This window comes from Euphorbia lathyris, chromosome 2 (assembly GCF_963576675.1).
Source record: "Euphorbia lathyris chromosome 2, ddEupLath1.1, whole genome shotgun sequence".
In the NCBI taxonomy this organism is placed as follows: Eukaryota; Viridiplantae; Streptophyta; class Magnoliopsida; order Malpighiales; family Euphorbiaceae; genus Euphorbia; species Euphorbia lathyris.
In genome coordinates this window covers 52579196-52607151 of record NC_088911.1, presented here as the reverse complement: position 1 = coordinate 52607151, position 27956 = coordinate 52579196, and the positions used below count along the sequence as shown (strand labels likewise).

Sequence of the window (27956 nt, the reverse complement as noted above, 5' to 3'; positions counted from 1 at the left end):
TCCAGAATATGAAAATTCTGAAATTCTAGAATTTCAAAAATTTTGGAATTTCAGAATATCTAGAATTTCTGAATTTTTGAAATTCTGAAATTTCAGAATCTGGAAATTCTGGAATTTCAAAAATTCCAGATATTCTGAAATTCCAGAAATTTTGGAATTTTGAAAAATTCTAGAATTCCAGAATATGAAAATTCTGGAATTTCAAAAATTCTAAAATTTTAAAAAGTCTAGAATTTCGAAAATTCTGAAATTCTAAAATCTGAAATTTCAGAATCTGGAATATCAAAAATTCTGAAATTTCAGAAATTCCAGATATTCTGAAATTCCAGAAATTTTGGAATTTTGAAAAATTCTAAAATTTCAGAATCTGAAGAATTGAAATTCTAGAATTTCAAAAATTCTGAAATTCCAGAATATGAAAATTCTGGAATTTCAAAAATTCTAAAATTTAAAATTCTAGAATTTCAAAAATTCTGAAATTCCAAAATCTGAAATTTCAGAATCAGGAATATCAAAAATTCTGAAATTTCAAAAATTTCAGAAATTCTAGATATTCTGAAATTCTGGAATTTTGAAAATTCCGAAATTTCAAAAATTCTGGAATTTCAAAAATTCTTGATGATTTGGATGATCACTACGTTGTTGTTTGATTTTATAGAACATTACATTATTTGGACTAATAATTTTTTACGTGTATGTTAATTGAAATTCAAATGAACAAATTTCTAGGTTTTTTACGCTAGTTCTTTTTGTACTTAGTTGAATTTTAATTACACTAAGAGACTATATCATATAATAGGATGAATAACCAGATATTATATTATATTTTAGTTAATTGGGTTAAATGAGTCGATCCGTGTAATTTTTACATTTTCATGTTTTTATGTTTCTACGTTTTTTTTTTATTTTTGTTTAATTTTTAATTAGATTTAGTTAAATGGGTTAAATGGGTCAACCTATATAACCCATTTAATAAATGGGTTGGGTCATTTTGACCTCTATATAAATAGGTTATTACAACCCATTTATTAAATGGGTTGGATTGGGTCAACCATTTATTAAATAGGTTGGGTCAATCTTTTTAGCCATTTTGACACCTCTAGAAAATTGTCATAAACTTCACATAAATTCGATGCATGTTATGTTGATAGTATTTTGATTTTTTTTTTTCTTTTTACCTACTTGCAACTTTTTCTGGATCCTATGATTCTGCACTTTGTGACAAATTCAGTTCAGCGTTTCATCTGTGCAATAATGGTTGACAAATGAAAGAAATGGCTAACACGACTTGTATAAACGGCTTAGTACTCCCCCTAAACAAAAATGTAAATAAGGAGAACCTGTAACTGAAAAGAAGTCCGCAAAAAAAAAAAAAAAAAAAAAAAAAAAAAAAATCTAAGGACCTAATACAAGTTAAAAAATCCTGCAATAATTGTCTGAACTGATGTTTGTACCATTAAATATAGCCTTCCTTTTTCTAATCCAAACTCAACAAACAATTAGAAAGCATCTGATTCATAAATCATTTCTTCTTGTTATCTTTAGTAACTGGCTGAGAAACCCCTTTGTTGTCTCTTGCCGGATTGATTGTAGAACCAGTTTGCGTTTGCACATGTTGAATGGGAGGAATATTACCAGTTAACTGCTGCACAGAAGCCACTCCTCCGATGTTAGTTGTTCCATTAGCAAGTTGAGGATTTGTACCAAAATTGTTGTCTGGGCAGCTATTGTTTAGTCTCTGGATATGTGGAGCACCAGAGGTAGTATTAGGAACTGAATGGTGAAAGAAATGGTTATTATTTGGCTGCATTGGCAGAGCAACATTTGATGATGCATCAGTTTGTCCAGCCACATATTGCATTCCCATTCTTGGCATGTTGGACCGTGCTAGAAGCAATGGATTCAAACCCGTCACTCGTTTAACTTGATCTTCTGCCATTTTTACCTGGAAAATTCAAATCATAACACCTGATAAAATTGATCGATAAAACACAAGTCTATCAACTATTTCCATGACACCATTAAGAATTAAGATTTAATGGACAAGCCATGAATATAGTTTTCCACCAGCAGTTTTCTGGTGGTTGAAACAGACGACACCTGATCTCAAGCTAACCAACCTCTATGTGATGAATGGTACTGACTTCTCGACCCCAAATATTAAGGAGGGATCAACTTGGAGCTGATGTTTTCTCTCAATATGCTAATGCAACACCATACAAGATTTTCTGATGGCCCTGCTATGGAAAAGATATTTCACTCTGCTATAAACACACGTGGGAAACCAAACGTGTCCACATTCAATCAGTTCTCGTATAACATCCTAATGTACCTTTGTTTTTCGCGATCTTATTAGAATTCTATATTCATAAACATTACAGCTTTACAATATCTAAGTCTGAGAAGTAAATTATTAAGCAATTTCTGTACATAAAAGATGACAAGCAATTTGCCAAGTAAAACAGTGAGAGATATGATATAAGAATATACCTTTGTCCTTAAGGTTTCAATATTAGCATTCAAAATTCTATGATCAACAGAAGCATCATCACACTTTTTATTTATGTCTGTTAAGCGCGTTAGCAACGTCGTGCGTTCATCCCTCAGTTGACCAACCTATTATTAGACAACCACGAATTCATCATGTAGGGGGAAAAAATAATAACATGAAGCAAGAAAGTGCTAGAGACAAGCATTGGGCTAAACCTGTGTTTCAAGTTCACTCAACTGTGCTTGTTTCCTTCTTCTTGAACGTCTGGCTGACTCTCGATTTGACTGCATCCTGATACACCGTCAGGACATCAGCATTTCAATTCATCAACAACCATTAATTTTGATTTAATAAATGGAAATAAAATTGTGGGGAATTTGTCAAGACAAACTCAGAAAAAGATCCCTCCACCTCATTCATACTCTCAAAAACATAAAAATGAAGAAAGTCAACTGGCAGTAAAAGTTAAAACACAGTAGCAGCTGCCCAAAGTGGCACTTACATAAGGTTTACGAAGTATTAAGTAATTTGCTTATGATTCTCCCATTCCAAAATGACTGTATGCTATATTTAGCAATCGCAAAAGCAACGGTTTGTAGCCCTTGGACAATTACTCAAACGACCAATAAAAAGGAAAAAGGATGCAATCAAAGATTACCAATTACCCTTCAAAAAAACTCTCAACCAAAGCAACAAAACACGACAGTCAAAATAAGGAGCTACAATCACCTCCTTGCACGTTTTTCATCAGAAGGACCCAGCTGCTCATTAGTTTCTGTATCTCCTTCAAGGTCATCATCATCTGAATCTTCTCTTGAAGATCCACTAGTTGTTTGCCGGACGGATACCTCTTGAATTCTCAGCATAGGAGATAATGCTGGAATGCTAACTGATCCACCATCCACCTCACTTTGTGACTTTGAGACCTCAGGGCCCCTAGGCCCATCACCTGTAATAGCCAAAAGACAGACATGGTATAACGTTCAAAAAGTAGAGAAAAGCTTGTGCAAGAAAACACTATAAATGAATGCTCAATTTTGCAGCAAGCCTATAGCAGATATTGGACATTAGGTATCACTATGGAGAAATAAACCTATAAAACGGATGAATCTGCAACTTCATAGGCAGCACCTGCATGAAATTTTTCGCACATCTAGTTGTCCTCATACATAGAACAATTGAACAAATAAGAATTGCAAAACAATAAGCAAATAGAAAATAAAATACATCAGGCTTGTCAGCTACTAAATGATATTGCCCTTAAGCAGCAAGAATCAAAAGGCTATGTAAATCAAGGATTTTGCAGATTCAAGACATAGTAGCTAGCTTCTAAAGGACCCGGTATCCCAATTCATGACACTCATTTTGCAAGGGTCAAATAGGGTATACAAAGAATCCTCGGCACTTTTCACAAGAAGATTGTTTTCAAAGGTAAAATCCATGACTTTTTGGTGACCGAAGAGTGACCTTATTGAGTTATTGTTGCATTAAGGCATGTTCTCTAGCTTCTAAGGACTGAAGCTTGATGAATTTGACTTGAAGCTAAGCCCATAGCATATAAAAATTATACTTCAAGAAGAAGAAAACAATAAACACATCTCAATTTTTTTCCCCTTTAAAACCTATATACCGTTATGTTAATGTCATTTGTTGAACAGATCCATCTATTAGAAAAGAATAACAAAACTAACTGACATTAAACACTTCAAATAACATACTGGCTTCTGACCCAAACCTATATTTAATGCACCCAATTAACCTTTCATGCCTGTCAAGTCTTCAGATACGGATTCTATAATCCATGAAATTCTAATTTATTAAGTTCAAACAGTGAGAATTGAAGAAAAATTGCAACCACAAAGTAGCCTTCTGCACAAATAATAAGCAAAATTTACCAGAAACTTGTGATTCTAATTGACAATTCTTGGTAGCTATCCTTTGATCTTCAGCCACAGAAGAAATAACTTCAGGCTTTACACTCGAATCCTTCATTAACATTCATAATTCCACCGATCAAACAAGTGCATTTAAACTTAATAGTTAATCAAACTAATGTACATGTAGTACCCGAGACTTGGCCGCAGCAGCGCAAGCAAGATGAAGTTGCGACTTGAGAAAAGCGCGGTATTCATCCGAATCAGTTGAATCCAATGGTGCGCGATCCAAAGGCTGCTGAAGACGATTACAAAGAGGAAGAGGAGGAATTTCAGGCTTTCCGATCTCCACCACGTCATCATCAACATTCCGAGGCTTGGAAGAAGTCGACGACTGCGATACCAGGGAAGGTCGAGAGACGGGGTTATCGGTAGCAGAGGAGGAAGCAGGAGCAGGAAATTCTTCTAAAAACTTCTCGAGCTCCCACTCCGACGGGCTCCTAGTCATCGCCGGAGACGGCATCGGACCCTGCCATAACAGGTCGGATATATCATCGACGGAGAAAATACTATTCATCGGCTTTTCTTCAACTGATTTTTTTTTTTTTGGGGGTAGACTCTAGTTTTGGTTTTCCTGTGTGAGCGAGAGGTTCATGTTTGTTGAGATAAAAAATACTTGAAAGAAATAAAAAGAGAGAATGCGTTTAATCAGAATATAAGAAAATAATCATGTGCCGTCTGTTGTACTTTGATCTTGGTTTATAACTATTAATTAACTGACACGTAAACTTTTGCTAATTAGAGTGGGGGAAACGGTGGGCTGTGCTATGCTCCGTCTTTCGCCCGCCCAACCTTACCTAGCACTATACATTACTAATATTAATATATACCTCTCCCTGTATTTAGGGATGTCGAGCCGAATTTTTGCACGTTCAGAATCGATTCATTAAAAAATTAACGATTTTGAATTTGAATTTAATATTCTGTTCATGAGTTATTTACGAAATATTTATAAATTTGTTAATGAGTTTGTTCATGAGTTTTGCTTATGAATATTTTATTAATTCAGTTCATTAATTTTGTTCGTGATTAATTGTTTTCATTGAATGTATTAATTTAAAATTTTTTTAAGGAAAAATTATAAAATTTGGTCAAATGGGAGATCCATTTACTTAACCCACTACGTATCTAGGTTATACTATTGTCACTTTCCCAAAATACTCCAACCTTTCATCTTCCCCTTCCCATTCCTCTTCTTTGCACGGGTTCTCTTCCCTTTCCCGGACCTTTGATCTTTCCATTTTCCTTTATATTGCGAAAATTTGCAATAGTTTTTTTATCATCATGTCTTTCTCTTCTTCCTCTCTTTATCTCTTGATTCTTCATCTTCATATTTTTAGAAATTTAAGCCATGGTTCTTCATCTTCCTGTTTCTTCTCGTCTCTTGGTTTCTTTCTTCTTGTGCAGATCGAATACATCGTTATTCGACGTTATTTTGATTGTTTTTCTACGTTTAGCATATGTTTATTGACGATTTCAATGGTAAAATGCGGAAAAATGTATCTACTGTTTTCTCTTCATTTTTTTCCCCAGAAAATTACTTCGCGAAATGAGTTTTGCGAAGGTCTGCGAGGAAAAAGAGGCTGAAACGGATGATTTTACTTCGTGAAACCAGATTCCGCGAAGTCTGCGAAGAGAAATGTTCATGATTTTTATTTGCGCAGACTTCACGTATTATGCTTTCGCGAAATAAAATTGTCTGTTTGCTGTTATATTTCTCTTCGCAAACTTCGCGTAATCTGCTTTCGCGAAGCCAAATTGTCCTTTTCATGTTACATTTCTCTTCACATACTTCATGTATTTTGCTTTCAGGCAAATCGTCATTTTTCTTGTTAACACGACTTAATTTTTGTGAATATGGTTGAATACAGAATCAAATTCAAGTATCCATTTAGCTTGAATACAAAGGCGGTGTACTGGGATGTAGGGGTGGCAACGTACCGATTTTTCTTGGATTCTTTCCTGAAAATAAAAGAAAAATCACCACAAACTTTGGATTCCATTTCTCAAACTTGGGGTTCCATTTCTCATCTCAAAATAACGCCTATTCCGTTGATTTTTCTCCGCTTCTGGGATTTAGGGTTTAGGTTTTGGATTATTGTTGCAATTTTGTTGTAAATTTTGATAATGTTATGATTTTAATGTTAGAATTATTGTTGTATCCTTGTTGTTATGCCTTTTTTGCTATATACCACTTCGCATAATATGCGAAGTATGTGAAGATAAAACTGCTTAAAAATACGTCTTTTACTTCGCATATTGCGAAATCTGCGAAAATGAAAGTTATTCTGTGAATTAGTATTGTATTAGCATGCTTCACATATTGCTTAATATGCGAATTAAATTCATGTTCAGAAGCAAAATATTAACTTTGCATACTTCGCATATTGCGAAATATGCGAAGTCAGACGGAAGGGAAAAAGAAGAAAGACTAAAAATTTCTAAGTGTTATATATATATATTAAGAGTATTTTGGAAAAGTCATAAAAAAATTGTCTAAATAGGTAATGGATTGCGTAAATGGGCTAAATATGTAAACGAGTCTCTCATTTCATCCAATTTTGTAATTTTCCCTTTCTTTAATACAAAACTTTATAGTTTTGAAATCTATAAAATTAAAATTTACACAAAACTACCTTATTTTACATTTCTCCTTTATGGAAATAGTAGGTTTAAAAAAAAATCAAACCAAGCTTGCTTGTGAGTGTGTTTACAAACATTATAATTGCGCTTTCTTATGAGCTTGTTCATGGGCTTATAATCAAGCCTGCTCGCGAGCTTCCGAGCCAATATTCATCATGCTCAAGCTCAACTCATTTATAAATCGAATCGAACACGATCAAATTTTTATCGAGCTGAACACCGAGCTGCTTATAATTGGCTCGCCTCATTTAAAGCGGTAATGATATATAGATAGTAACATTTTCTTCACATAGCTAACGCTTAAAATGGCTTAAAGTAATATTTGAGTCTTCAACCGTCTAAAATCTTGATTTTTGGCTCTGAATTATTATTTGTTACTCTTATTTCATTATATAAGTCATGCTAGGGTATTTCACACAAATTAAGAAATACAATTAATATAGAGTTAAATTAATGAATTTATATTGGTTAACTAAAAAACAATTCTCTTTCATATAATGATTGGAGAATAAGCCTTGAAATGTTCAAAAACACATGGATAAAAACAAAAATTTAATGCTTAAATTCTTGTAAAACTAGAATAACTTATATTTGGGAAAAAACTAACTTGCTAGAATGACTTATAAAATTGAATGAAGGGAGTAACATTACTTCTTCATCTATTTAAAAATTTTATTTTTACCCCATGATTTATTATTATCCTAGTCTATTCAAAATTGATAAAAAAAAAATCCACTAGTGTGGATAGTTGAGATTTCACGAATTTTGGATAGATCAAATGACAAATGTTACTAAATAATAGATGAAAAAGTATGGAGATTGAACAATAGCAAGTCACTTCAATTGACCTGCACGTGATTAAACTCCAACAAACAAGTTAATGAGAGAGTATATCAAGTAGAGAGAGAAAATGTAGGGAGAGAATGAGTCCCTTGCTTGGTTGAAGTTATGAGATATTTATAAGCATTGGAAGTAGATAAAATATCCATAATAGGAGTAGTTCTAATGAATAGGGATGGAAACCATCCATGATAGGAGTGGTTCTGGCAGCGGAGACCTAACCCCACTAGGCTTATATCTCACCCTTCAACTCTTAGACTTCTTTGCAAAGTGGTAAAATCCTCAGCTCAACATCATCCATACAAAAAGAAAAACAATAAGCTATAATTTGTAGTTTAATTGTATTATGACTTTTTAATATATATAATGATTTAATGGTTAGAGATTATTTTATTTTTTAAAGAAATTATCAAATTTAAATAAATAAACAATGCACGGATTTTCGTCTAGTAGTATATATGAGATATCCTGTTGTGTTTCGAAACAACGTAAGATAAGTACCGATTTAATAATTTTAGTTGTATTTGATTTGAGAATAAAATGAGAGAAAACCGACTAAGGTGGTTTGACCATGTGAGACGTAGAGCGCTTGATGCGCCGGTTAGGAGAACCGAAGAGTGGCAAATGGATGTAGTGGTGAGGGGTAGGGGAAGACCTAAGCAAACTTGGAGGAGGGTGATCGAGAGTGATATGAGTTTACTGGGAATTGAGGAAAATATGGTAGTGGATAGGACGGAGTGGAGGGAGCGAATTTGTGTCGCTGACACGACTTGATTTCACGGTTTTATATGATGGTTCATGTTAGCCGACCCCGAATCATTTCGGGACTAAAGCTTTGTTGTTGTTGTATTTGATTTGAAGGTAAAGTAAGCTTATATATAAATTACTTTTATATCTATATAATAAATTATTTATATTAAACATAGAGTGGTGAAAATAAAATAAAATGTTCAGAATAATATTGAAAAAGTAAGTTACTAATTATAGTAACCAAGGAAGTGTAAGTAAAATCACTCAAATTAACTTTAAAAAGACTCAAAACAAACAAAGAATAAGTTTCACTTAAAAATTAATCACAAAAGCCATTACCTAAAACACTTGCTGTTATTATCGCCATTACAAATAATTTATCAAAATATACAAAACTGTTTCCATTTATAAATAAATAAACTTGTTTCCATTTATAAACATATTTATTTAAAAAGCCCAATGTGAATGTTAATTAACAGTCAATTTATTTACGAAGTCCAATATAACCATTAAATAACATTAGACTAGCCAGTTCAAAATAAATTTTAACCATTTCATACATTAAAAATAAATTCACACTTGATTAGCTATTGAGGCAAATTTATACCTTATCAGTAATTTAAATATGGCTTTTTGAAATCTAAATTTTTGTTTACTTGTAGAAGAATAATATGTTTGGTAGTTGAAATGGGACCATCTTACTAACTCACTTAGACAAGCTCCAAAATCCTCATTACACAAGTCTATGATTTTTCCGGGAGATGAATAGCATCAGCTAAATACAACAGACAACATAATTATTAATTTATTGATTTCAGTTTATTGTAATAAAATTGGATTTAAAGAAGTGCAGACTTCAAAGATTTGGTAAAATTAGCTAGTTCCTTCAACCCTTCCTCAGGTGAGCTTGCTTCTCCCAACAACTTCACCATAGCACTGCCTACAATTACTCCGTCCGCACCCCATCCCGCAACCTGTAACCAAACTTCATTACTCTAACAAACAGTAATCTAGCTTGATGCTCAAACAGTATCAAATAAATGATAATTAAATGAAATTCATTTCAGAAGAGACTAACCAGTTTAACATGCTCAGGTTTAGATATACCAAAGCCAACTGCTACAGGTTTAGAACTTGCCTGTCAAAATAACACCAGCTTCATTTTACATGCAAATATCCTTGACTAGTGTTAACCTTTTCTCAAAAGCATCAAATTTAGCTAATCGAATCATTCGCCTTTTATTTAGCAGATTGGGTTTATACAGAAATTAGCAAGCTACTTACTATCACCTATCAACAGTAGTTATTCGATTATAAAGTATACCTCTTTAATCTCCTGTAGAAGGGTTTGAACTCGGCCACTTACAGATGCACGAGCACCAGTAACTCCAATTGAGCTCACCTATAATTCCAAAAGAAATTGAAAGTTAAATCCAGAAAATGCTCTATCTTTTGGTATTGTGACTTAAGAGTAAACTCTTTAAGACTCTTACAAGATACACAAATCCCTCTGATGCTTCAACAATGGCTTTCATTCTCTCTTTTGGAGTAGTCGGTGTGGTAAGCAGTACCTACAAGCCACCAATTTAGAAAAGCAACATCAACTTGATGCACTTACCGAGTGAAGATTGCTAACTATCATGATTGAACTTACAAAACTAGCCTAAGATGAGGAAAAAACCTATATCCTCTTCCAATTATCAATCAAGAAAGAAGTAACTTTTAATAAGTCATGAAAAGAATTATAATGAGGTAATAGAAATGCACAAACAGAATGAATGATTACTAAACAATTAGCCAAAAAGTTTGTTTCCCATCCATAGCACTATAAGCTACACATCATCATACCATTAGCCAAGAATCCTTGTGTTTCAATTTAGGGAAAGAAAAGCAATTTCAGCTTTACTTTATCTATTGTATCCTATTTATAAATGGATATATATGCTCAAGTCAGAGAGAACAACTAACCAATTCAATGTTCTTCTTGAGAGCTTCATCCCTCAAAAGTTTAGTTTCCTCCAGAGGTACATCTGGAACCACAAGTCCTACGAACAAGCCCAGAATATCATCATACAGTACCCAGGATTCATAAAGAAAATAAATGGAAGCAAGAATTTTCATTTCCCACATTGTCAGAAGTGGGTAAATATCATGGTGTACACATTCCCTTTTTTCTTTCTCCCCATCAGAAAAACCATCAAATGCATCCAACCCACGATAATGACTTAAGCTGATATAAGAGAACTCTCAAGACAAACTGTTAAGTTCTTGTTCTCAGATCACATGACCAATTTCAGACCCCAAGACGCATTTAGAAAAAGTGATTAAAAGTCCATCCAAGGTGGAGATGCATTTTGGTAATGAAGTGTGTTTTACTTTACTTTTATGCCTAACAATTTAGAAGTGGATTAGCATGAAAAGGCTCTATTCTAGTCAAAGTATTTACCAATTAGATTTCGTAACCGTGATAATAGAAAAATGCAAGCATAAGCAGATAAGCTTGTCCATTACCATGTACTCCAATGTCTTTCACAGTGGACATGAACTTATCAACTCCACGCTTCAATATTGGATTGTAATATGTAAATAAAGCAATTGGACAAGATAATTGAGGAACCACCTGCACAAATATACAATTATTAGCAAGTAAGAGCCACCAAAATATAAGAAAAAGGGTTTCAGGTCTCTTGTGTCAAAAAACAGCATAATCACCAATCAGGGAAAAGAATATGATCTAGAACTGGATTAAAGTGGATTTAGTATCAATAGCAAGTCAATCTAACCTAGGTATATATCTCATCAATCTAATTATCTAACTAATGTACTCATGAATTGAACAGTTTCTGCTAGATTTTTGCCTAGAATGGTGAACCTAAATGATAAAAAAGTACTAATAATGTAATCTGAGAAATCTATCTGCAGCAGAAAGGTTGTCAAGTGCTATAAGATGATTTTACCTCCTTCAGCATCGATGTGATTGCATCAAAATTAGTTCCTCTTGCCAAGGAGCGAGTAGCTGCAGCCTAACAATATCAGACAGCCATTAGAAGACTAAAAAAGAAAACATATACAGGTAGTACAGTATCATCATATCATACCTGAATAACAGGACCATCTGCCAAAGGATCAGAGTAAGGCACACCCAATTCAATAATATCACATCCACAGGAGTCCAACACCTTCAAGGCTTCTGCTGTGGTGGAAAGGTCTGGGTCACCAGCCGTGATGTATGGAATCAGTGCCACCTTCAAACAAGACGCTAAAAAAATTTAGTCATTACACCCATCAAAAGTATCATCCATCCTAATTCTAATGTTCACTTTTTGCTTCCTCCTCGATCTCCAAATCCCAAAGTAATGTCCTTTTGTAAATCAAAGAATGGTACTCAGGCACAAAGCCAATCAGGATGGGAACATCAGCCTTCAAGAATCACAGAAATAAAAAAACCTCGTTCCACCACCAAATTAAAGTGAAAAATGAGGGCTAATTCCACATTAGCTGAGTTACATAATTTCATTTTACCATTCAAAATGTAAATGAAAACATTGCATACTTGGTTAACTTAGAGGGGTACCCAATGAATAGCTTAATTTATCGATAATCAAGACTGAAATATGATATTAATAGATATCCCCAAATTTCAGCTTTGAATACAAATAGATGGACGTTTGAAATAAGTGAAGCAAACAAAGAATGAGCACACAAACCTCATCAAATCAAACAGATTACATATGATATCCTTCCATTCTCAAAGCAGAAGAAAAAGGCAGACAGAGACAGCGTAAGAGAAAAAGAATAGGAAAGAACTTACTTTGCCTTGTTTCTTCAAATTGGAGAAAGTTTCAGCTATACCAAGACAGGGGGCAGCAGTGAGAGAAGCCATTGGCGCAAATCTTCTAGTAGAAATGGCAGTAGATTTGAAGGAAGGGGAAGGAATAAGAAGATGGGTTTCAGGATTACTTCTGTGGAGGAAGCTAGCTGTTGATTTCAGGGAAATAGCCATTTCACGCTCCTCGGCTAGACTAACGTTTGAGGCTTTGTCCAGTGGCCACCCCAGCTACTATTATTTATTTGTTTATGAATACTGAAAACATGTTTGGTAAGGTTCAGAGTATTCTCAATTTTGACCTTCATTAATACGGCAACGTTTTCGTCTTATCTTATTCTTTCCATTCCAAGGATTCGGACTAGGGACCCAGTCCTATTTGTTTTCTATATGTATCTTGAAAATTTGATGAGGATAACAAAAATGCTTTTATTTAGAAATATTTATCATTTTTTTAAAATAAGAAAAAATACAATTTTAAGAATTTTTTTATTTTAAAAAAATGAGAAAACATTTAGAACATTCAACCATTAGTTGATAACTTTTATTATAACTGTTGTTATTGTTGTTAATTATTTGCAGTTAACTGTTTTTTTTATTATTGTTAGCTATTTATTATTATCTAATTGTGAAGGGTCTTGAGTTGCTCAATCAGGGGTTGGAACGTCTGCTTTTCAGCGGGGAAGCTACAAAATTCTGGACTGATCGTTGGGTGGGGAACTCGACTCTTGCACCCCGTTGTACTATGCCTCTGCCGGATGGCCTCAAAGACAAATCAGTTGCTTCATTCTGGAATGTAAATGGTAGCTGGAATTGGGATGTGTTTGGTATTTTTCTCCTTAACTCTATCTTGCTTGAACTATCATTGATGGTTTTATTCCCAGGGACGGATGGAAAAGACTGCTGGAGATGGCACTTAACAAAAACAGGGAACTTCAGCGTTGCTTCTGCTTATAGTTTCACGCAGTCCCAGTTGTCTGCGCCTTTAACTTCGGGCTTATGGAAGTCGATTTGGAGAAAGAAGGTGCCGGAAAGGATGCGATATTTTTTTATAGCTGGTGCTTAGTGGTGGTATTCTTTCCAATGTTGCGCGTGTGTTTAGAAAATTGAGTGACAACGATTCTTGTCTGGCATGTGGGATGCCGGAGTCGACGCTACATATATTGAGGGATTGCTCAAAAGCATTTGAAGTGTGGAGACATCTCATCCCAGCATCGGAGGAGGCAGCCTTCTATGATTCAAACCTTTCGGACTGGGTGCTTTGTGGATTATCGAAACAGGGGGAATGGAATCAAATTGAGTGACCGGTTCTCCTCACTGTTGTGTTATTGTGGATCTGACGGTGGAGATGCTCTGCAATCTTCGAACCCGATGTACATATCTATCCGAATAAGATGGCCTTCATACAATGGGAAGCAAATGAAATTAATTATACGTTCCTTCTAGAGCTTCGGTTGGAAAATCGGTCGGTTAGGGAGGTGCTCGTGGGATGGAAGCCGCCGGAGGGTGGTTGGATTAAAATTAACAGTGATGGTGCGAGTAAAGGTAACCCGGGTCATGCTATGGCAAGAGGGGTTGCTAGAAATGATAAATGGGTCTGGTTAGCTGGTTTCGTGGTGAACCTTGGCATTTGCACGACAATGTTGGCAGAGCTTTGGGGTTTATACTTTGGTCTAAAATTTGCTTGGGCTACGAAGTATAGAAAAGTGGCGTTCGAGATGGACTCCTTGGTGGTTGTACGACTAATACAGGATGGTACAGAGAATCGACACGGTTTTTATTGGCTGATCTCAAAGTGCAAGAAACTCTTAGGGTGGGATTGGGAAGTGCATGTTGTTCATGTGTTGCGCGAAGGAAATAGAGCCGCGGATTGGATGGCGAACTACGTTGGGAACTTGTCTCTAGGGCTTCACGAGCGTGGGGTGCCTCCTGCAGGCATCCAAGATATTATTTAGGATTAATTACAAATAACTACCCTGTGGTTTGGCCGATTTGCGATGTGGTACCTGTGGTATTTTTTTTTTTGCAAACACCACCCCTGTCACACCCGACCCTAAACGACCTCAATCGGCATCGGACGTGAAATAGAAAGATCATAATCAATACCTCCAACTCCATTATATTACAATTGAAATACCAACGTTCTAACCATAATTCTAACAATAAGCAGCCAACTTCCAAACCTTACCTAATCAGTCGGTAACCTTCTCTATATCCTGTACTTTATCACCTAAAAACATTAAAACATTTAAAAACGTGAGATAAAAATCTCAATAAGCAACTATGAGCTATAGAAACTAACTGTACTGAACATAGCTACATATATACATTTATAAAATGATTTAATCAAAACCTTTGTCTTGTCAAAACGAATCAAAACAAATAAACGTTTCATCAAACCAATTCATAATCAAATGAATGTTTTATTAAACCAACTTGTAATCAAATAAATATTTTATCAAAATAATCAATCAAACGTAAAACCTTATATCAAAATCAATAATAACCGAAAACATAATCCAAATGAACTTAAAATATTGTATCCATCCTCGAGTTTCTCCCCTTAAGTATCAATCCATAACCACATATATAATCGAGACGTCTCTTAACATGCCTATCCCATATGGTCTTACCCAACACTTCACTGTCATACCCAATAGGTCTTCAGACTGTGTACACAGGTCATGTCCCTCACTGAACATGGTCTTCAAATATACAACTACCGATCCGGATAACTCTCGATGGATATAAAATCATAAAATCATAACGTGCTCAAATTTCCTTTTCACAATCAAATTCCAAACTATTTCATAACCATAAATCATTTGGCTTCAATTAGCCCTTTTGTATCATAAAAATCATATTTGGACTTCAATCCAAAATAATAACAACAATAACCGCAACAGATTTCTCAATTCAAAAACAATTCGTAAGAAATCATCAAATTCATTTTGTTCAATATAGATATATATTGCAACCAAAAACATATATGTATATATGTAAATCAACCAAATTAAGCCTTAAATCAACATAATCAAGTAAAATCTGAAATTCACATAGAAGCATAATCAATAGCTTCATTTGAACCGTAATTTCACAATAAAAAGCAAAATCATGAAAAACCCCAATTCTACAAAATACTTGTATAAATCCTAAGATGTCAATTTCTGAAAATTCTTTGATATAAATATATCCATATACATAACACTCAAAATATGGTTGATAGTTATTTTTGGTAAATATCACGTTTGATCCTCAATCTTTCTATAATCTTTTAAAAATTATCTTAACTTTTAATTTATACATAAAACCATCGAATTAACTCCAAACTTTTCCTATAGCACCAAATTAATATCATATATCCAATAATTTTAATATATACTAATATCAAGATATAAATTCTAGAAATTTAGACACAGACGTGACAACCCCGTGGTTGTCACCTTTAGTAAAATCAAGGCAAATGGACAGAAACTGTTAAGATGATGACGTGGCAGAGGGGTAATTTAGGAAAAACAAACTTTATTTTATTTTTTTATTATTTTTCTTTCTCCCTCTCCTCTCTCCTTCTTCTTCCATCTTCTTCTTCAATCTTCTTCATCTTCTTCCATTGGTCTTCATCATCTTCTTCTTCTTCCTCCTCCTCCTCATCCTCTCTTTTTTTCTTCTTCTTCCTCCTCTATCTCTTCTTCTTCCTTTTTTTCTTTTTTCTTTTTCTATTTTTTTTAAATTCTGGAAATTTTCCAAACATTCACGTCTGGAATTTCCAGACATTGAAGAATGTCTGGAATTTCCAGACGTGATGATGAATCACGTCTAGAAATTCCAGACGTTCTTCAATGTTTGGAAATTCCAAACGTGAACGTTTGGAAATTTCAGAATTTTTTTAAAAAAAAGAAGAAGAAGATGAAGAAACGAGAAGAGAGGAGGAAGAAGAAGAAGAAGAACAATGGAAGAAATGAGGAGGAGAGAGAGAAGGAAGAAGAAGGTCAACTAAAAAAGTAAAAAAAATAAGTCAATTTTTTTTCCCGAAAATGCCCCTTTGATTTAACAGAATTTTTACCGTTGCCTTGATTTTGCTAACGGTGACAACCACAAAGTGGTGTTTGTAAAAAAAAAAACCACAGGTACCACATCACAAATCGGTCAAACCACAGGGTAGTTATTTGTAATTAACCCTATTATTTATTCTGACTTATGTGGTACTTGTCTCCCTAGGATGACTCGTACCGGTTAGTTTTTTGTTTTTTTATTGGGGTATAACCCCTCCCCTTTACCAAAAAAAAAAATTATCTAATTGTAATGAGTATATAAAATATCTAACATTAATATGTTTTCTTTAAAAAAACATTAATATGTTTTAAATTAATCAATAATAAATTAAAAGTTTTAAAAATATAATACACAAATTAATAAAAATGACTTAAAGATAATAATTATAATAATAATAATTTATTGAATGGATTAAAATCTTGTTCTTTTTGTAATAGTATTATCCAATTGAGCTTTTATACTATTTCGTGAAAAGCTCTAAACTCTATCATTTTCATCAAAAAGGTATTGTTGTTTTATAAACATAGTCAAAGACTATTTATATTTCTTACGGTTTGGAATGAAAACTGTAAAAAATATATTTTTTAATAATTTCAAATACGGATGAAGTTAATAACGTATTTTTAACAGAATTAAATGTTCATACCTTACTAATTTGGTCATAAATGGCTCAATGAGATAAAAAATAAATGATCAGTGGCTTAATGTATCCAAATAAATGATCAATGGCTTAATGAACCAAAAAATAAAAGGTCACAGACCTAATGATGCTTTTTGCCAAGAAAAAACCACATAAGAAAAACAAACAAAAAAAACTCATACAAATCCAGACTAAAGTTGATAAAAAAAATCCACGAAAGGCAAAAACCCACAAAGGACAAAAAGATCCATAAAAGAAAATGTAAAATGAAATAACTATGAATCACATACATCTCATAAACCTAAATTCGTAGAAAGCTAGATGTATTCCAAATTTCACCATTTCTAGAAAAACATATCTGAATTGATTCTGCTGAAATCACGTAAATCTAATAATTTACATTTTACTAACTATTGGTAGTCTAGATAAATCACTTCTTCTCGTGCTGAACTCGAAAAAGGTATGAATAAAAAATATGTGTATCTAACAAATGCAAATGGAACAAAAAAAATCAAAGAAATATATGGATTTCAAATAAAATAATACAAAAAAGCACAAAACATGTATGGATAAATACTAGATGGAAAGAGGGAAGCTTCCTTTCTTCCTCATAAAAACAAAAGGCGGCTAGAATTTTTTAGAGAATATTAACTATGGTTTTTTTCCAATAAGATTTTTTATTTGGTTGTTAGTTGTTGTTATTTAATTCAATTAAGTAATGGCAGTTTAGATTAAAACATTAAAGACCAAAAGTTTATATTTTCGTTCAACAATGTTATTTTGTTGAGGGCTATAATGGCAAAAAATTTTATGTAACATTCCTTTGGATCCATAAATTCAATTAAATTTAGTTCAAGTGCATTATCAAATCTTATAGACTTAATTGGAACAGAAAATTGGGTTTGAACATAGGCATAAAATTGCTTAATAACGTGGATGGCTTGACATTTAGAATTAATTAAAAACAACCATATGTATCGACTATAAATCATCAACAATGGTCACAAAATACTTAGCACCTTTAATTGTGGGTGTAGACATTGGTCCCCATATATCTAGATGAATTAAATCAAAACAAGATTCAAAATGAGTGAAAGATTATTTAGGAAAAGGAAGTATTTTCTGTTTGGAAAAATGACAAACATTATAGGCATAATTTGATAAAGAAACAATGTTTGAACATTTTTTATTTCAAAACTTGCATTCTATAATCAGACGGATGACCTAAACGTAAATGCCATAAAGGAAATTTGGCAAGTTTATGAATAACATAATTGATAGAAGACATTAGGCAGATGGATGCAGGAGAAGATTTGAGTTTTTAAAGGCCATTAATGAAATCAGATGTACTAATCATTCTCTCCCTCTTTGTATCATGTACAGAACAAGAATCACCAAGAAATAGTAGTGTAAGGTGTGATTACTTAATCAAATTTCCTAGTGAAATCAGATTAAAGGAAAAACTAAGAACAAAAAACCTATATGTATAAAGTAAGGTCAAAAGATAATACAATTGGGCTGCTTGAGTAAAATCTATGCTCTATTAGGCAATTTTATCAAGATAAGTGAAATAGCATACCAGGTCTTGAAATAAGTTATAGAGCTAGATATGGGATCACTAGCTCCAGGGTCGATTAACCAATCAATAGTAGTAATATTAACAATATGGATAATAAAATTACAAGATGAAAGCCCAAAATTACTAACCAGTGAATGTTCAGATATAGTTGTAAGCTAATTGCTGACATGTGGAGAAGAAGCAGAACTAGCAGAAGGAAATTTTGAATGAGCTGGTTTCAACAACGACATAAGCATTTGATATTTCTCATTGGACAAAAACTTTCCTCTTTAGTAAAATTAGTAACATGGGGGGATTAGTTGGTTATAATAGGAGTTGTAGCAAATTTGGCATTAACAAAAGAATTGGTTTGCTTCTTTTTTTGGTGAATTTGAACCCATGTGGAAACCCATGATTTTAAAGCAACTATCAGTAGTGTGAGCTCCCTTATCACAATAGGTACAAACAAGAACAATGTTTGCTAGAATGCCTAGAATTATAACCAGATTGAATAGATTTACATATTTGACTCTATAAGAGATGAATTATCAGAACCAACATTAAGCTGCCTTTCTTGTTGAACAACTGAAGAAAAAATGTGATATAGAGAAGGTAAAGGCGACACCAACAAGATATGTCTTATAACAACAAATTCATAATTAAACCCTTTGAGAAATTTAATAATATTATCTTGCTCTTGATAGCTCTTAATTTTCTAACTGAAGCACGATAATTAGGACCATTAGTGCACCTACAAAGAGAAATAGGTCAAAAATTGGAGAGCTCTTCCCACAATGTTATAAGATTAGTATAATAATATGTGACTGTTGTGTCTTTCTGTGTTAATTTAGAAACTGCATCTTGAAGTTCTAAAATCTTAATCGCATCTCCTTGAGAAAATATGGCGTGCAAAGTTCTATAGATCTATGATACGAGATCCAACCATAAAATGCCTTTCGCAATATTAGGAGAAACAGATTTGGTAATCCAGGAAACCACACTATAGTATTTCATCGAATCCTGGCAGGACGAAGACTATCACCTACAATATGAATGAGTAATTTTTCTATGACAAAAATATGCTTATTCTTTACTTGCAGAGCCATCTTCATGGAACGACTCCATGAATGATAATTCAAGCTTGTAAGAGCAGGAGTTACAAGCACTAAACTAGGATTTTCATTTGGGTGAAGAGAATAATGATGTGAAGGATTTTGGGTTGGATCCATTTGAGACGTTATAGGAGAAGAAGAAAATGATTAGAAGGACAAATACTTCGATTTGCTACAATGTCAGAATATGACATTGAATAACAAGAGGAAAAAGATGAGTGAGATCAGAATCTCACGTTATGATACCATATAACAAAAGAAGAAGGAGAAGAAAATTATATCTTATTAATCTTCATTATAACAGTTACATCACCAGATTTTACCTTGTATACAAAAAGAAAGAAGGAAAGCACATAAAAGAGATGTTACATCAAAAGGGCAAAAAGGGAAAGGAGAATAGCTAGTTGTCATAACAGAAAACAAGAAACAATAATAAGTTATATAAAGGTATAACATAACTATGGTATATTGTAATAAAAGTGACACAATTTAAGTTGAAAGAAGTTTGAAAATCAAACTGGGTGGAGTTTTTTTTATTGTCGATTTGTATATGTTACTTTTTAAAGATAAATATGCACTTATTTAATTTCTGGACAATTACTTATTATTAAAGGTGTTATTTAAAAATTATTATTTATTAACAGAATATATGTTAGAAATTTATTTGTAAACTTTTAAATCATATTTATAATATAAATATCCATTCTACATATATTTTTCTATGTTGGTACTAATATCAAATACATATACCATATGAGGAAAATTCAACATTTAAAGATAAAAATCACTACAAAAAATTAGCCTTTAGCAACACCATTTAGGGTTAATTACAAAACTGGCCCTATTTTATAACCCATTTACGTTTTTAGCCTAGTTGTCCAACTTTTTACAAATATAGGCAATTTCATTGTATTTGGACAAAAATACCTTTGTCTTCCTTATTCCCCCTTCTTCCCCATCAAACACATTCACCATTACTCATTCATCACACTTGCTCCACACTTTCCTTCTTCTCTTCTTTTTTTGTTTCCATTTTTTACAACACTTCATACAACAATCAAGTAAACAACAATCAAGTGAACAATCCAAGAGCTAAAGCTTAGTTTATTCATGTAAGTATGGTACCGGGTTTGACCTAGATTTCAATTTTAATCTTAATACAATATCATATGTGTTTAATACGATGTATATAAGATGTATATGTCAAATTCAAACGAAAATAGTCTAGGGTTATGCATTTCGGACCCATTCAACCCATTGAAACTTTGTATTTTTTCAGATTTTTCATGAACGTTTTTCTGGAATTTCCCCCGACACTGTCGTACCTGTCGCACCATGAAATAGTGCGACAATGGCCTGGTAGTTTAATGTTGTCGCACTTGTCGTATTTTTTCACGGTGCGACAGACTCCAGAAATATGAACCTGTCGTACCTGTCGTATTTTTTCACAGTGCGATAGACTCTAGAAATATGAACCTGTCATAGCTGTCGTATTTTTTCACGGTGCGACAGCCTCCAGAAATATGAACCTGTCGTACCTGTCGTATTTTTTCAGGGTGCGACAGACTCTCTTAGTATAAGTTTGTCGCCTTTGTTGCATTTTTTCAGGGTGCGACAGACTATCTTCGTATAAGCTTGTCGATTGTCATTTTTTTAAAGGTGCGAAAGACTATATGAGTATAAGTTTTTGTTAATGTGTTTTTTTCTCAAATGTAGAAGTATGTCGTTTGGAACAGTTCCATGTATGTTATTGTGGCACGGCCATTGGAAAACCGTTCGAGAAGATATGACATACGTGGGCGGTCAATCGAAGTTGTTCCGTTTTGCAACTAACATCGATTTGCAAATGTTAAAAGCGAAACTGTACACTTCAGTAAATATTGATGCAACCGATTTTGATCTACATATCTCCATGCAGTCGACATACGGTCCAAACAAAGTTCTTGGAATAGTAGCACCAATTCAAGAAGATGAGGATGTTATGGTTTTTATAGACTATTGTCGTATGAATCCGACTAATTTGATTCCTCTATATGCTACCTTTATACCACGAAGAAATGATGAACAAAAAGACATACAAGGTAAGGAGATGAGGAAGCCCCAAAAAGAAGAGACACGAACAGAAGTTGTGCTTGTACAATCAAACCGTGCTTCTACACACGAATTTGACGCCCGTGGATTAGATGATCTAATGGAGGACCGAATTTGGAATGATGATGATGGTTACGATCCCAATGATGGTTATGATGATTATGATGCGTATCCCGATGATGATTATGAAGTACCTATTCGGCAGAGTGAAGCCAGCGGTGTCAAAATAGAGCCGCAAGTTGATCATGTCCCGAAATATACTGAGGATGATTCAAAAAGGCAAAGAAGAATGACTGATCCATTGCGGTGGATTCCAGAGGCCCCCAAGACACCCCCGTTGGCTAAAGAAAAACTTACAGATAAAGGTGCCTTTAGTTTAAAGGTGGATGATATTTTTGCCAACAAAGATGCACTAGGGAAACATGCAATCTTAAATATGTACCAATGGAAGGTATATAGATCTAACAAGTCAATGTTTGAAGTTAGATGTACATATGTTGAAAAATGTAAATGGCGGGCTAGAGGTATTGTGATACTTGGTTCTGAAATGTTTAGATTTCGAAGAATGGATGGTATCGACAGGCGACAGAGCATATAGCCTATCGTATTTTTTAAAATACGACAGGCGACAGAGCATATAACCTGTCGTACCTGTCGTATTTTTAAAAAAACGACAAGCAACAGATTATTTAGCCTGTCGTACCTGTCGTATTTTTAAAAAAACAACAAGCAACAGATTATTTAGCCTGTCGTACCTGTCGTATTTTTAAAAAAATGACAAGCAACAGATTATAAACATCAATCAACACCTGTCAATCAACACATACTAAATGTCGCACCTGTCAATCAACACATACTAAATGTCGCACCTGTCAATCAACACATACTAATTGTGTCGTCCATTTTTTAAACATCAATGTACTAAACTACATAATACTTTTAACACGAATGTACCAAAATAACATATTACATATCTGTACAACAAATGTACTAAATTACAATGTCTAACTATCAGACAAAAGCAAACTTGTTTCTAGATTATCTACTAATAACTTCTGATGATACAACTCGGCTGCAAAACACAATCTAAAATGGACGCCATACGATCCGTCAAAGTTGCACACAAACTGATCATGTCGGGTTTCACACCTTTCAGTTATAACTTGGGCAAAAGCACAAGTGAATACGCCACAGTCATTTGACCCACTTAGTTGTTGTGGACAACCAGGCACTCTGCTCCAGGTTATGTCTCGTTTCACTTGTGCCTCCGACCAATGACCATTCTTATCCATGACTCTTCTAATGATATCCAGACGTAAACTTAAAAAAATTTCTAGTGATTCCTCGCTGCAATTTGACACCAGGCTGTCATATATGTATAAATGCATATCCTGCAGCATAAGAACCCCTAGGAACCAGTGCTCGTTTTTATAGTTTATTGGAATAAGTACCATTTGAACTTCACTCCACATCCGGATGAACTGCGTTGGCATCCCATTCACTCGGTCAAGAAATAATGATCCATCCCAGCCTTCCTCCTTGTAGCCCTTCACAAAACAGTCTTGAGACATGCAACCAATGAAATCCGAGTCGACGGTAGTCCATATATTAGTCTTTGTGTAAGAACGACGTCTTTGTGAAAATACGACATGCAACATAGTATATTTTCAAATTTGCACCATCATATGCACCCTGAGATGATGAAACTTATCAATTTGTATCCTACAATCATTAATGCCAAAAATTTTGCTACATATTGTCTAATTAGGATAAGTCAAAAGAAAAAGGATAGAGACTATTAACTCTTGAACAAATTGAGAGACATGACATTATTACAGTTAGTTTTTCCTTTGATAAGTAATGTGAACTAGGTAATGCTAACTTAGAGATCAAATAAAATGTAGTAGCTCAGCCCTCTTCTACTGGCAAATGCCTCCAACAGTAACATACTAACTTTAAGACTTCCTGTAGAAACCTAAGTCCCCCACTCTCCAATTCTTGCTATTTGCATAGAAAGGTTCTCAAAACGACAAAATGTACAACGAGAGTAGAAACCATACAAGCTGCAACTAGAGAACCCAAGATGAATATGGTCACTACCACTATTGCTTGATATTTAAACAACATTCTTTCTGTTTCGATGTTTTATGCAGTCATTCAGTGTTGAGGCCTGATAATAGGGTTGGCGACAATGAACAAACCAAAAATTTATTCAGGATACAAAAGACCCTTTTATAAGAAAATGATATCTACAAACCAAATACAGCTTCTACATTCAAAAAATATTATTTCTAATCAAGGCAACGAGAGATTTGCATCCTCTCTTTGCATTGCCAAGAAAAACAGAGTCACCCAAACACAAGGAATGGTTCAAGAACAAAGTGTCTGGATGCCAGAAATCGGTAGATCATCTATTGAAGGATGGTCCTTTCCTTAGATTGTGATGATATTCTGGTAACAAGAATGGGATTTATAATAGTGAAGGAAAACTAAACTAAGGATTATTAGATTAATTCTTGCTATAAGTTTAGATTTTGAATTCAATTTTTCTTGTAATATATTTAGTGAGTTGAGGTTTCCACTCAGAGATTAATTTAAAGCGTATTATGAAGCTTAGATCTCCTATTTAGGAAGATAAACTATTTGAGGATTTTAAACACAAGTTTACCCCTTTGATTGGAAACATTCATTTTGATGGATTTTAGAGGAATTCCATTATATTTCTCATGAAATCCATTGTTTGGAAGAACTTAAAGAAGATAATTCAATCACTTTAAGGTCATTTGATTGCAAATCATGAGAGAATTCTATTTGAATTCATTTCTTGTGAAAATTTTGATTTCAAACACTGCATTAACATAAAAATTTACACTAGTGACTAGTCCTATTTGTATAGAAAGGTTCTCAAAACGACAAAATGTACAACGAGAGTAGAAACCATACAAGCTTCAACGATAGAAACAATTACAAGAATAGAATGGGATCAGAGAACATACAGAAAGAAAACCAAGAATCTGAAGCTCGAGAATGGATGGAAAAGCTAATATACCTTTCGTTTGCTCCGAGATTCCTTCTTACCCTTACCCATGGTGGAACGAGATTCGCCGTTCGCTGTTCTCTGTTCGCCGTTCGTCGGTCTCCGTCGCCACTCACCGGTCGCCTAACGCCGTCGCTGTTCGCTGTTGGCCGTTGGCTGTTCGCCGGTCTCCGTCGCCGGTCGCCTACGCCGTGTTGTTCGCGCAGTCTTCCTCTCCTTCCTTCCCTATCGAGTATCGCAGTTGTTCGCGCAGTCTTCCTCTCGTTCCTTCCCTATCGAGTATCGCAGTTGAGAAACGATTTTGATAGATTAGGGCGAACGAACAGGGAAGGGGAAAGTAAGGGTATTTTTGTCCCAATTCTATAAAATTGCCTATATTTGTAAAAAGTTGGATAACTAGACTATAAATGTAAATGGATTATAAAATAGGGCCAGTTTTGTAATTAACCCTAATTTAAATGCATCTACAAAATATCATATTATTTGCTTTGAGGTTATTTTTTGCTATTTACCTACTTAAAAACAACGCTAGCTGGCCCATTTCTTAAAGGGACAATTACAAAACTAGCACCTTTTAAGGGGTTAGTTTTCATTTCTAACACACTTTCAAAATCTCACCAAAACTAACACATTTCACTAACTAACTTCCAACCTTGCCCTCATCTCTAACACTCTGCTCCCGCTCTTCAACATTCGAACTTCCATCACTCTAACCTAACACCCCTCTATTCCTCTCTCTAACTTTCCGACGATTCATCCGGCGATTCTGTACATTTCATCCGGCGAATCTCTGTTACTTGGAGTTGACATGGCGAGAACACAAAGCTCAGACAACGAATCGAACTCAGAAGGAAGAACGAAAAAGAGGGTAAATAACTTGACTTTACATTTGCGTTTCTATCTTCTATTGGATGTACATTTGTTGTGTTTGAGAAGGAACATTTCGTCTCGTTTCATTTCGTTTACTGCTTCTGGTGTTAGGGTTTTTCCTGGGTTCGTCTGGTGTTAGGAAGTCATTCGTCGATGTGTATGTTCATCGGCAACCTAATTGTAGATAGTACATAGTCATAGACAGCCTAATGGCCGATAGAACATCCATATCGTCGATCATTTTGCCAATAGAACAGTCATGTCGACGTTATATTGTCGATAGAACAGTCATGTCGACGTTATATTGCCGATAGAACATTCATATCGATGTTATATTGCCGATAGAACATTCATCTCGACGAACTATTACTGATAACTCTCTTATTCTAGCATACGCTAGCTCATTCTAGCTCAACGTTATAATTAGCTTGATTGTATGTTCCCTGATGATATGTCAACAACATTTTTCAGCATGATCGTGTAGACAAGAGGAAGAGAGATGAGCATGGCTCTCCTTCGAAGAAGAAAGCCAAGAAGAAATCTGCATATAAATACAAAAAAGCATTTGGAACGGAAAGCGTCATCACGGTTAGGTGTAACCTACAAGCAGCAGAACAGATAAAGGGGTTGTTAACATCAGACCAACTAAATCTATTTAGGAAGAGTTGCTTCGGCCAGTACTTGGAAATGACCAATACAGTATTTGTAGGAGTCCTCTGCCATACCGTTTTAACAAGGGAGATCATACGTGAAGACCTCAAACCCAGGGAGCTTTGCTTCAAAGTTAGAGGTGTTGAGTTAAGATTTGGGGATTGGGAGTTTGGACTCCTAAGTGGGTTACGGTTTGGAGACATGGAAGCATTTCTGGAAAGGTTCAGTGGGATAAATAAGCCATATAGATTTAGGAATAAGTTTTTTCCAGGCATCCCTACACCTTCCTATAAAGACGTGGAAACAATTATGTTGGAAACTGTTTGGAAGGATCAGTCTGATCAGGATGCAGTTTCATTTGCCATGTTGTATTTTGCCATTGGCTGTGTGTTGGATAACACGCGCGAAAAAAAAGTTCTTCATTGGGTGTTGGAACTTTCTGAATTTCCAAGATTGTTTAACGAGTTTCCGTGGGGTGTTTGTGGGTGGGATGTGACCTACAGGTCTCTTGTCAATGGGATAGATGGTGGAAAAGACCGAATTGATCAATTGATCGCTTATAGGGAGAAGTTAAGGATTAACCGTGTCTCATACAACCTATATGGTTTTGCATACGTATTTCAGGTATGATGTGTGTATATTCTGTATACTAGAAATGTTGGTAATAGGCATAAATAATGAATTGGAACTTTGTTGCAGACTTGGTTGTTCGAAGTATGGGATGCCACCCGGACATGGTATGAGAAGAAAGGCACTCGCATCCCACGATGTCATATATTGTAACATGGTATGAGAAGAAAGGCACTCGCATCCCACGAAAGGCACCCGAACATGTTCAACCAACGATTGTTGGACCAGAATGATCTAATTACAATGACTAATTTGCTTGGCTTGTAATATATTGTAACATGTAAACGTTTGTTGGTAACTTATGAATGTAGATTATTGGTGACATCTTCTTGTTGGTAATAGGACATAAGGTTCCATATCGGCGTCTATTTAGTCGATATGGGAGCATATCTGGGTTAACGTGGGACAGATGGGAACAAACCGGCGTCTATTTAGTCGATATGGGAGCATATCTGCGTTAACGTGGGACAGATGGGAACAAACCGGCGTCTATTTAGTCTATAGACACCGATATGGAACCTTATCGGCGAGTACGTAGGATCATGGAAGGCGTCTATTTAGTCGAGATGGGCGCATATCGGCGTCTACATAGTCGATATGGGAACATATCGACTTGTATATATGACATATTGTTACGTGAACTCCTGATTCAAAAGGCACAAACTATCAGATTATCAGTACAGAAATTATCAATACACAAATTATCAATACAGAAATTATCCATACACAGATTATCAGTACACAAATTATCAATACACAAATTATCAATACAGAAATTATCCATACACAGATTATCAGTACAGAAATTATCAATACAGAATATAGAGTAC

At 34.5% G+C, this 27956-nt stretch overlaps 2 protein-coding genes across 4 annotated transcripts; both read right to left on the bottom strand.

The window, feature by feature from the left end:
• Positions 1 to 1271: 1271 nt before the first annotated feature.
• LOC136218207 (light-inducible protein CPRF2-like) lies at positions 1272 to 5086 on the bottom strand. 3 transcript variants are annotated; one of them, XR_010683683.1, is made up of 7 exons: positions 4559 to 5086; positions 4387 to 4477; positions 3221 to 3440; positions 2707 to 2782; positions 2491 to 2616; positions 2121 to 2237; positions 1807 to 1945 (listed from the first exon to the last, which is right to left on the bottom strand). XR_010683683.1 is itself a non-coding variant. In XM_066004970.1 (6 exons), exons 1-6 carry the CDS (start codon positions 4940 to 4942, stop codon positions 1523 to 1525), a joined length of 1320 nt encoding a protein of 439 aa, XP_065861042.1. In that variant the 5' UTR covers positions 4943 to 5081; the 3' UTR covers positions 1272 to 1522. The 3 variants fall into 3 exon arrangements, 2 of the variants coding, with proteins under 2 accessions (XP_065861042.1, XP_065861043.1); XM_066004970.1 differs by lacking the exon at positions 2121 to 2237 and having other exon boundaries at positions 1272 to 1945; positions 4559 to 5081; XM_066004971.1 differs by lacking the exon at positions 1807 to 1945 and having other exon boundaries at positions 2119 to 2237.
• A 4202-nt stretch (positions 5087 to 9288) lies between these two features.
• On the bottom strand, positions 9289 to 12726 carry LOC136218206 (tryptophan synthase alpha chain). Its single transcript, XM_066004969.1, has 9 exons — positions 12470 to 12726; positions 11757 to 11903; positions 11616 to 11681; positions 11170 to 11278; positions 10627 to 10703; positions 10152 to 10229; positions 9983 to 10060; positions 9737 to 9796; positions 9289 to 9632 (listed from the first exon to the last, which is right to left on the bottom strand). The coding sequence occupies exons 1-9, from the start codon at positions 12659 to 12661 to the stop codon at positions 9498 to 9500; spliced, it is 942 nt and encodes a 313-aa protein (XP_065861041.1). The 5' UTR covers positions 12662 to 12726; the 3' UTR covers positions 9289 to 9497.
• Between the last annotated feature and the right edge of the window lie 15230 nt (positions 12727 to 27956).

Excerpts from the sequence above, each read along its gene's own strand:
- LOC136218206 (XM_066004969.1), bottom strand. The coding sequence starts at position 12,661 with ATGGCTATTTCCCTGAAATCAACAGCTAGCTTCCTCCACAGAAGTAAT. Across the intron at positions 10,061-10,151 it reads CAGAGGGATTTGTGTATCTT|GTGAGCTCAATTGGAGTTAC; the intron begins GTAAGAGTCTTA and ends TTGGAATTATAG. Across the intron at positions 9,797-9,982 it reads TTCTACAGGAGATTAAAGAG|GCAAGTTCTAAACCTGTAGC; the intron begins GTATACTTTATA and ends TTATTTTGACAG.
- LOC136218207 (XM_066004970.1), bottom strand. The coding sequence starts at position 4,942 with ATGAATAGTATTTTCTCCGTCGATGATATATCCGACCTGTTATGGCAG. Across the intron at positions 2,783-3,220 it reads GATGAAAAACGTGCAAGGAG|GATGCAGTCAAATCGAGAGT; the intron begins GTGATTGTAGCT and ends ACGGTGTATCAG. Across the intron at positions 2,617-2,706 it reads TGAGTGAACTTGAAACACAG|GTTGGTCAACTGAGGGATGA; the intron begins GTTTAGCCCAAT and ends GTCTAATAATAG.